Source organism: Zingiber officinale, chromosome 2B, assembly GCF_018446385.1.
Source record: "Zingiber officinale cultivar Zhangliang chromosome 2B, Zo_v1.1, whole genome shotgun sequence".
NCBI classification, from domain to species: Eukaryota; Viridiplantae; Streptophyta; class Magnoliopsida; order Zingiberales; family Zingiberaceae; genus Zingiber; species Zingiber officinale.
In genome coordinates, this window is record NC_055989.1 from 26076242 (window position 1) to 26086429 (window position 10188).

General features: G+C 39.7%; 1 protein-coding gene across 2 annotated transcripts; it reads left to right on the forward strand.

The window, feature by feature from the left end:
• Positions 1-762: 762 nt before the first annotated feature.
• LOC122045514 lies at positions 763-3780 on the forward strand. 2 transcript variants are annotated; one of them, XR_006130003.1, is made up of 8 exons: positions 763-1073; positions 1994-2205; positions 2589-2739; positions 2866-2996; positions 3168-3230; positions 3314-3382; positions 3484-3648; positions 3736-3780. XR_006130003.1 is itself a non-coding variant. In XM_042605759.1 (7 exons), the coding sequence occupies exons 2-7, from the start codon at positions 2017-2019 to the stop codon at positions 3553-3555; spliced, it is 675 nt and encodes a 224-aa protein (XP_042461693.1). In that variant the 5' UTR covers positions 763-1073; positions 1994-2016; the 3' UTR covers positions 3556-3780. The 2 variants fall into 2 exon arrangements, 1 of the variants encoding a protein (XP_042461693.1); XM_042605759.1 differs by having other exon boundaries at positions 3484-3780.
• Positions 3781-10188: the final 6408 nt, after the last annotated feature.

Below are 10188 nucleotides of genomic sequence, written 5' to 3' on the forward strand. Positions count from 1 at the left end.
ACTAAATATTTATTTGGTCACGTAAAGATTTATGCTACTGTTCCTACCAGTTTCCTACCATCACATTATTAAATGCGGGTTGTACGGATCATTGAGGGGAAATAAAATAAAATCGCAGTAAATGCGACGCATGTGCTACATTTCCTCCCCGTCGTCCCTATTTTTTATTTTTTTTAAAAAAATCCAAAGTCCGGAAACCGGCGAGATAGAGGGAAAAACAAAAGGATGGCCCCGGTTTAACTAATGGCGGCCAGCTGCCATCCGGACTCCAAATTCTCCCCAAATCCGGACTCGTGGTCGTCCCTATAAACCCCCCACCTGCGTCTTCCGAGATTGAGCACTCAAACACTGTACCCAATTGGTAACCACCGTGGGCCCCGCTGCCTTACTATTCCTGGCTGGGAGTGGTTCCATCTGCGGGTATGAATTTCGCGGGTCGCTCTTAGCCTCTACTGGCTGGATTAGATCACGACAGCTGGATTGGGACACGTGTCGTTTTCACTGTCCCGTCCTCGGGCTTCGTTCGACTCGGCGCCCGTTTCGGGGTCGGCAGTACGCTCTCGCCCGTTGAGAAAAACTAGCCGGTGCGCGGAGGACCCGTTTTGTCGAATGTAACGGTCTTTTTCAGTGACTGATGCGTGGGTTACCCTTGGTAACACGCACGTATCGGTTCGATATATCGTTTATTTGGCGGTATCACGAGCCGAGCCGTAGCCGCAACATCAGCGTCGGACCCGAAGTTCCTTATAAGCCCGGTTGAAACGTTTCCCCTGCTTCTTAATCTGCAGTTGTGAAGCATTTACTGTGCTTTCTCCTCTACCTTTCTCGCCTCTTTTTTGGTTTTTTTCTTTCTCTCACTTCTTCCCCCCCTACTTTTTTCTTTATCCTCCGTCTTCTCCCTCGCTGAGGAGATCGCCGGAATCTCTTCTGTAAGCATCAATTTGATAAGATCCACCAAATTGGAAGCCTTGGCGTGCTACTTGGTCGCCCTATTCTTGGTATTTTGCTGGGACGGGTCGCATTACAGTTGGCTCGCGTTTGATTTCTTTGCTTCTCTGGATCGCAGCATTACGGTATGGCATCTCGAATCTGGAGCTTTCTGTTCGAACTCATTGTTTGAATTGTTGGTGCTTCTTTCTCGTTCATTGTTCCATCTTTAACCGATTTTAAAAATTGCTAATTTTGGTTACTTAACTGAGTTAGATCTGCGTTTTGGGATCTAAGTTTTCTTCTTTTCCACGTCGTGATCGTTTGTTTTGTATAAAGATTGCTTTAGTGGCATAACTGAATTAAATACACTTTTTGATTTTGCGTATTTTGCAGAAGAGCCAGAGTCAAAAGCAGTCCATTCGCCTGCGATCAATTTTACTTTTGCAGTTCTTTTTCCGACTTTTAATCTTTTGGAGTTAACGACATTGTGATGCGATATATTCCCGAATGAAGTGCTATTTGATGCTAAGATGCGATGTCTTGGTGATTGTGTACTTCATTTTTTTTATTATGATGGATTTTTGTTTGCTACTTATTTCGCAGATTAATCATTGAGCATGAGCTTATGCTTCTTTCGTCTCTAATTATATGGCAAGATAAGCAATCCTGCAACGTATTTGTCATAGAATCAGGTGTACTAGTGTCCAATTTTAATAAGTTATGCCTTCCCACTGTTTTTATTGTTGTTGCCCGACAACCGGCTTGACATTGTTCTTCAAGTTCCATATTTATTTGTTGGATTATGTTTTAGACATGTGTCCAGTGACAAGCAGTCTGATGTTTATTTATTCTTGGTTGAACATTTTTGTGTTCTTGCAAAAATGAATTTTCATATCCCTTATGCCAATTTTACTCGGTATTCCAACTTTCAGAAATGAATTTTGCTAACTTTGATTTGGAGGATGGTGTGATCATAATCAGTACTTTGTGGAGTTTTTATGAATTTTGGGTCCTCATTTCTTCCAAAGAAATTTCAGTTTTTTGAAAACTGTTTGGGATTCAGGTTATTGAATTTTATGCTAATCAATGGAGGCGGAGTTGTGTTCTGCCCGCATCCTATCGCCATCTCGGGAAGAAAGCGGCGATGAAGAGCTCTCAGTGCTTCCCAGGCACACTAAAGTCATTGTTACTGGTAACAACAGAACAAAATCTGTCCTTGTTGGTCTTCAAGGTGTTGTGAAGAAGGCAGTTGGTCTTGGGGGATGGCATTGGCTGGTAAATAATTGCTTCTCGTGCATTTCAACATCATTGATAGCTCTAAGTGTCGTATTTCTTTTTCACTGGAAATTGAGATTAATAAGGATTAGTCACCCATAGTTAAATTCACAGAAAGACTCCAAAAACTAAAGAATTTTATCGGTAGGCAAATATTTTCCAGTCAACTTATGATGCATGGTTTAATATCACACTATTTTTTTTTGACTTCATTTGCATTGAGCATAGATTCCACGGTTTCCGAAGTGTAAATTTACATAATAGATAAACAACTCTTGTCATTATTGTTTGAGAATTATTAACACTAGGCTGTTCGTTTCTGACTATGCTTATTTGCAGCAAGGAAATGAGTCTTTTTAACCTGTACTTCTCCTCGTGATCAGGTCCTAAAGAATGGTGTTGAGGTGAAGTTGCAAAGAAATGCATTGAGCGTCCTAGAAGCTCCCACAGGGAATGAAGATGACAACGAAGAGATTGACTGTGACAACTCATTCTGCAGTAGTTCTGATGTGGGGGACAAAGATATTGATTACTGTAAGTTTTTTTTCTCTTTACCGATTTACAAATGCCGGTCGTCTATTAATTTCAACTAAATAGGCCAGATCGAGGGGAAGCGTGCATCACATTTATGTCTTCTTTTAATTAATCTTGTTTTACCAGCTAGCTTAGAGTTCCACAAGTCAACAAAGCCAAGGGTTAGGCATACAAGGCCATGGACGTCCTCTGCAAAATCAAATAATGGCCGTAGCAACTACCGAGATGCTCATTCAAATTCTCACAAGCGTCATACGGTGCGAGAATAATTCATTTTTTTTTCTTTTGTTTTGCATCCATAATCCTCTTTTTATTCTTGATAAGAGAAAGTTTTCATTGTACTGTACCTTTATGCCGATGGTCTTAGTCGTATAGAATTGGTTATCTCGGTTGAGTTTTTGTGCTTACACTGTGTAGACTATGAACAGAGAGTGAATTTGGCTAAGCTTGGGACAGCCACCTTGTGGAGATATTGGCGGCACTTCAATCTCGTACGTTTCCAGATCAATTCTAAAAGAATCTTTACTATGCTTGCAAAAGGATAGCTTCAAAAATCTATCACCGTGTCAAATAGGTTAACATTAATCCCAATCCTACAAAGGAACAACTGATACATGCTGTGCAGAATCATTTTCTCTCACAGGTAATTTCACTTTTTTAGTTAATACATTGGTAAGTGTGGATGATCAATTGCAGCTAGTTTTTTTAATTATGTTGTCGGAAATTCCGGTTGTCCCCCAAAAGCAACTGGATGAGATGCAGGTCATTGTAGGATTCATCCACGCTGCCAAGAGGTTGAAAAAGCTTTACTCCTAGATCGATGCGTGACATAAGCTATATTCCGTGAGGTTGAAGCCTTGAACTAAGTGGAAGAACGAATCGAGTATCGACGGTTCTACTAATTGTAGTGTAATGTTACTAACCATCTTTCCAATCAGTTTGTAGTTGTGCACTGTATGTATATCAGCCTTTCTGATGTGTGTTTCTATTCGAAAGGGATTATGGAGTACCCTGATCCGGTATGGTCATGGCTTTTGAATATGTTGTGGGGTTAGAGAATGCAATTGCGTGGGGACAGGGGCAGTGAACATTGCATTGTGCATTTTATTGGACGGCGGGCTTGCCAGGCTGCAGGGACGACTCCTTAGTGCACAGTTTCCTGAAGTTCGCGCCGGCGGTAGTTTTGGATCGGTTAACTTCTGGACATTTGTATGTCCGGCCGAGCACTTTTTGAGTCGGGGTGTTTGGACAGGTATTCGGGTGTCTATTTGGACAGGTATGGTATAAAACAAAAAATAAAAAAAAACTCGACAGAAGTGATGGGGAACGGTGGCCTTGAACTAGTTGCATGTGTCCGATCGCAACATTTGGAGCCCACCGTAGTGGGGTCCGTGTTAATCAGGTCATCATCCATTAGATTCCTGTATGCAATGCACTGTCTGTAGATGTTGGATTCTCAAAGATTAAGATGCCTCAGCTCCACAAGTTTCACAGCATCAAATTAAACTAAGCTCAAGCTCACGAGAAGGGGGATAAATAGGAAAGTGAAAGCGACGACAGGCCAACACTCCGGTTATTGAGGCAGAAATCTCTACTTTAGCAAAAAAACCAAAATATCATACGCGACTCAGGCTGTTACTGCTGGTCTCAAGGAATATCTTTATTTGTACTTGTTGACATAGACCATGCCACGGTAATTTTCAACTTTTTATTTTTATTTTTTAATAATTTAGATATTTAATGTGTTTCATAGTCCACCAACTGATGTTCCTTGTAAATCTACCTGAGCAGTAGTTGTCCGTAATTTATCTTCTCCGTGTTGATCTTGGGACAGGTTGACAGGGACGTTAGGGGCGAACGTATTCATTTTTTGCCATAATTATAAATCTACTTGAGCGAGTTCAAAAGTGCACATGGATTTCAAAGGGTGGCGGATTGAGAATAATTCGTCCAGGTACATGTCAGAAAAACTAAATTCTCATGGACTCTCAAAGATGATGGATTTGTAACATTTTCTTTGGATACATTCCCAGAAAAGCTAAAGGCTCGTGGACTCGAAAATATATGGACTCATAAATACATGGACTTAGATATACTAATCTCAACTATTTACTACTAAGGGCTCTTATATAACTAGTGCAAAGTTTTAGCACTATACATATTCGCTAATCTCAATTATCTACCTCCTAGAAAAGCTAAGGGCTCCTATGTAACTAATGTAAACTTTTGGCACTATAGAGGTATACTAATCTTAATTATCGATCTAACCTAAGTAGGGTTTATCATGCTTATTATATGACGATAAATTAAGATTAATCTATTAAACTCTATGATAATCTAGAGCTCCTCGCGGCATACTAATATAATTTCATAGATGACTCTCTGCATCTCAATTTTCTACGGGTCGAAGGATCCGATTCTATTTTTGGTTCATCTCCGAATCCCTCGTGAGATATGAATCTCGTGCTTTTGGCATCGAGATAATGCTAACATAGTAGATCCAGACCACAAATCACATATCATAGAATAAGAATATTCAAACATGCTTAAATAAAAAGATATAGGGTTTACATTGCATGAAACTATGCCCTACTCCTAGAATTCAGAGTTTATCCCATAAGTGTGGGGTTACAATCCCAAATCATGACCACAATTCAGAAATTTGATTATAAATTTAGAGAAATAGAGAAATGAGAAAAGAGACTTAGGCTTTGATCGAAGAATCCTCTTCCTAGATGCTCTTGGTCTTCCTCCTTCTCCCAGATGGGACGGATGCTCCTTGGATCTCCTCCTCAAACCTCCTTGGAACCCTCAGACGGTCCCTAGATCGACTCCCCAATCCAAATGGAGGGATCTCCTTAAATAGTGGTTGGAGCAGAAGCTTAACATGGGCCGTGCCGTTGGGCATAGGCGTTCGTGTCGGATACTGTTGCTTCAGAACGCGATCTACCACAGGCTATACCATTGGGCATGGGCGCCCATGCTTGTTGCTGGTTGTTGAGCACGACCCATGCTGTTCGGCATGAGTACTCTGAATTAGAAGCCGAACCAAGCATGGGCCGTGCCACTAGACACTAGTGCTTGTGTTCTATGCTAGAAACTGAGCACGGGGTGTGCCGCTTGGCATGAGCTCTCGTGCTCAATGCTAGAAACTCCTAACTTGGTCTTTAATCTTTATTTTTCACTCCATTCTGTGCCCAAGAGCATTATCCCAACATAGAAATGTATTAACATGAAGCATAAAGAAATGAAATCATAAAATATTTACACGCAAAAGAGGCCAAAAGACGTATCGAAACATATCAAAATATCTATATAAATAGACACATCACCAGGCTGTGAGAATATCCCCATAGGAATATCTTCCATGGGCTCTTTCCCCTTCGATTACTTTACTTTATCATTTTTATTAATATCTCTCTAACTAGTAGTCCAACAAGAGATGTCCTCAACATCGTGAGAGTAGTCCTCTATAGATCATCTCCCCACACTCCAGTCCCTTCGACCATCTGTTGATTCGCCTTCACTAGCTTTCTTGAAGTCAGAAGTCTAGTCTACCAAGGGATGACATCAGCCAGGCCGCGAGAGCAATTCTCCATAGACCCCTACACTCTAGTCCCTCTGGCCATCCTACCGATTTGCCTTCACTAGCTTTCCAAGAGGTAGAAGTCCAGTCCAACAAGGGACGCCATCAACTAAGCTATGGGAGCAGTCATCCGTAGACCCTCTCCCATATTCTCCAGTCCCTCTATCTCCTCTTCAGTAGCTTTCCTGAAGTCAGAAGTTCATTCCACCAAGAGATGCCATTAGCTAGGCTACGAGAGCAGTCTTCAACAAACTGTCTCCCCTTCATTTCAGTCCCTTTAACCCCTCTGCCACTTCACTTTCACTAGCTTTCCTGGAGGTAAAAGTCCAGTCCACCAAAGGGGCCATCAGCCAGGCCACAGGAGTAGTCCTCTATAGACTCTCTCCCCTGCATTCCAGTCCCTCTAGCCCTTCTATCAATTCTCTAGAAGGGATTAACTAATTAGAGTTTAATGTATTTTCTTCAATTCAATATTAAGAAGTAACTTGTGTAATCTAGACTATATGATTGGGGGCCCTCATGTGATAGGGGGTATCCCTTTAACCTAACTTTTTTATGTTACCTCTATAAGTACCCTAGGATAGTTTTGATATGATCAATTGAGTTAAGTTAGGTCATGTAGATTTGATGCCTTTTATCAAAGTGTATAGGGACTTAAGAACACAAGAAGTAGAACGGAAGATGCAGTGAGCAAGAAGGATGACATAGGAAAGGAATCGATGAACTTGGTGCATTTGAAAGATGAGGAGCTGTGGAAGAGTATACCAGTGGAGGAGAAGGATGTGCATGATGCATCTGAGGGACAAGAAGCAGGGGAGGAAGTTTGCTCGAGTAGAAGGTTGGTGTTGGGTTTAGGTGAGCTCAAATCTGGATGATCGGAGTATCACCCAAGCGACCTGAATGAAGAATGGTCAAATTCTGAGTTGTCAATTCCAAGCACTTGGATTCATTCCAGGTGTCTAGATCTAATCTAAGTGCTCGGAAAGGCTAGCCACATTAGTGAGCCGTTGCTGAAGCGGATTAACATGGTGGCCACATTAGCAAAATACAGGCGCACGGATCGCCTCCAGGTGCCCAAAATGTCGAGAATCGTTGAGAAGACCATTGTCAAATGGATTGTCTCGACTAAAGTCTAGGCGCTAGGAAAGTGCCATGTCAGCAAACGACTATCTCGACTAGAGAGCTTTAAATAAAGGCCTTGTTCTTTAAGTTTAATACAACAAACTTTGTATTCTTTCTAGTTTTTGTTTTAAGCTTCTGCACTCTCAACTCAGTAAGGAACTTCTCCATCTCTGACAATTGTCAAAGAAGGAGCTTTGATAGTACACTTTTTCACAACCTTGGATTAACAACCATCTAGGTTATAACAAAGTAATTTCTCCAGTCCCTACTTTCTTTTGTGTTTATTTTAATTAATTAGTATGTATCCTTGCTAAGAAAGTAGCAAGAGAAGGTTCTACTTTGATTTGTAGCCTATTTACCCCCTCTAGTCGGTCCACCTAATCCAACAAGTCGTATTAGAGCCCAACCACCTTAGAAGGACTAACCGCTGACTAAAGCAACAAGAAGATAGCTGGATCTAACATTCATCCACAAAAGTTTGAGGGGAAGTTTGCGCTTTTGAAATGCTAGATGAAGGTATTCTTTAAAATTGACTTTGAAATTCTTCTAACGATTAAATATGGGTTTCTAGCACCCAAAGATAAGAAAAGAGGAGAAAAGAAAGAGAACCTTTGGAATAAGAAGGAGCAAGTCAACTTCGTGGTCAACAGTAAAGTAGAATTCTATCTGCTAACCATATTACTACATCAAGAAGTTAACCAGATCGGTGCCTATGACTTCACCAAAGATCTCTAGGAGAAATTTCTAGAATTACAGAAGGCACCTCTGAAGTAAAATTTGCCAAGAGAGAGCTTTTCAGAAATTGACTTAGCAACCTCCAGCTTGAAAAGGTAGAAATGGTTACTCAACTACACACCAAACTCAAGGATTTGGTCACCAGGCTCACCAATCTCAGAGAAACGGTAACAAATCGAGACTTATTAAGATATGCACTTAATGCCTTAGGACCCCGGACTGGACATTGATAGTAGACTCTTACTATATATCTAAGGATCTTGAGGTAAATACCTTAGAAAATCTATTTTCTACCTTAGAATTATATGAAACTTGATGTGTAGGACTAAGAAAGGAAAATGAGCTGAACTAGAACCTAGCACTACAAACTAAGAAGCGCAAACAAGATTCAGAATCTTCCCTCGATAAAGATGAAAAATTCTACATGGTAAAGAAGTTTAATAAATTTTTTAAAACTAACAAATTTAATGAGATATAGGCCAAGAAGCTTCTACGAGATAAAAGGAAAGTGAGGTGATACAACTTTCTATTAGGATGTATACTAAAACCCTATCTTTTGTAAACATTTATTTTGAAATAAGAATCATATTAGTCAAATGTCTGCATTTATGTTAAATGTAGTTGTCCATTTAATTTATATTGTAGATAACATGGTGTGTGGTGCCACACAGAAGATCATGTTATCAGTTCCTTATAAATTATAAATAGTATCTCACAACCAAGATGGATTGGGACAAACCACGGTCTCCATTACTGGTTTGTAAGTGATGCATTCAAACTTGCGCGTTGGCTCTGAGTGCCTTCCTCCATATCGGATGAGTTTATTTGCGGATCACTAGATCAAACTTCCTTAATGGATGATTATAGGAAATTATTTAGGAGCATGTGATCTTCTCCATCTGAAGGGGCATAATCCTATTTAATGGACTTAGTATCAAGTAATGGTATACACTTATGCGCATTTAATAGTATCCTCCCCATCAGAGTCACTGCTATTATTTGTGTGACCGAAGAAAAACTAACTATTAATTTTATTTGTCATAAAGTTAGGTTGACAAGATAATAAAATTAATGGGTAAAACCCCCTCTTACAAATGTTTGAATTTGTATACGTTCACACTGTCGTGGTATACAAAATTCATAGTGTTTGAGGTGTTAGTGAATTTAAATAATATTGTTTGAGGAATCAATATTATTTTAAATTCTAAAGTATTGACCAAATATTTTTTGATTATTAGGATTTCAAATGACCTTCAAACCTCTTGCTGTTATATTAGAGAATAGACTTACTAGTCCCAATTATAATGATTAGAAACAAAACTTGGACACTAAGGTGGATTGTCCTCTTAAAAATGAGAACAATAAAGGTGTATCTTATTTATTAGTTGTTGAAACATGTTTAGTGATGTTATCTACTGGTACCTGGTGTGTAGGTACGGGAGCCACTGATCATGTCTACAATTCATTACAGGGGTTCCAAGAAACCCGATGACTACATGAAGGGGAAATCACCATTTACATGGACAATGCTACGAAAGTGGCGACTGTTGCAGTGGAAGATGTTTATTTATCCTTTGATAGGAATAAAACATTGATTTTGAGAAATTACCTTTATGTACCAAGTTTTAGAAAGAATTTGATTTCAGTTTCTAAACTATTTAAGGATGGGTATTCTGTTTCTTTTGATGACAAAGTAGTTGTCAAGAAAAATAGAGTAGTTATTTGTTCTGATACATTGGTTGGCAATTTGTATACTCTAAATTCAATAACTCACACGATGCAACAAATGGAAATTAATAACACATCTTCTAATTTTAATAAGGGAAAGCATCATTCAGAAATGAACCAAACATATCTTTGGCATCTAAGGCTATGTCATATTAATTTGAGTAGGATTCAAAGGTTAATAGCCGATGGACCTTTGGGTTCATTGGTGGTGGAAAAATTTCCAACCTGCGAATCTTGCTTGGAAGGAAAAATGATCAAGAGACCTTTTAAGGCCAAGG

Bases quoted from the DNA above. Each gene is read 5' to 3' on its own strand.
- LOC122045514 (XM_042605759.1), top strand. From the start codon at position 2,017: ATGGAGGCGGAGTTGTGTTCTGCCCGCATCCTATCGCCATCTCGGGAA. The intron at 2,740-2,865 runs GTAAGTTTTTTT...TTGTTTTACCAG, and splicing joins GGACAAAGATATTGATTACT to CTAGCTTAGAGTTCCACAAG. The intron at 3,383-3,483 runs GTAATTTCACTT...GTCCCCCAAAAG, and splicing joins AGAATCATTTTCTCTCACAG to CAACTGGATGAGATGCAGGT.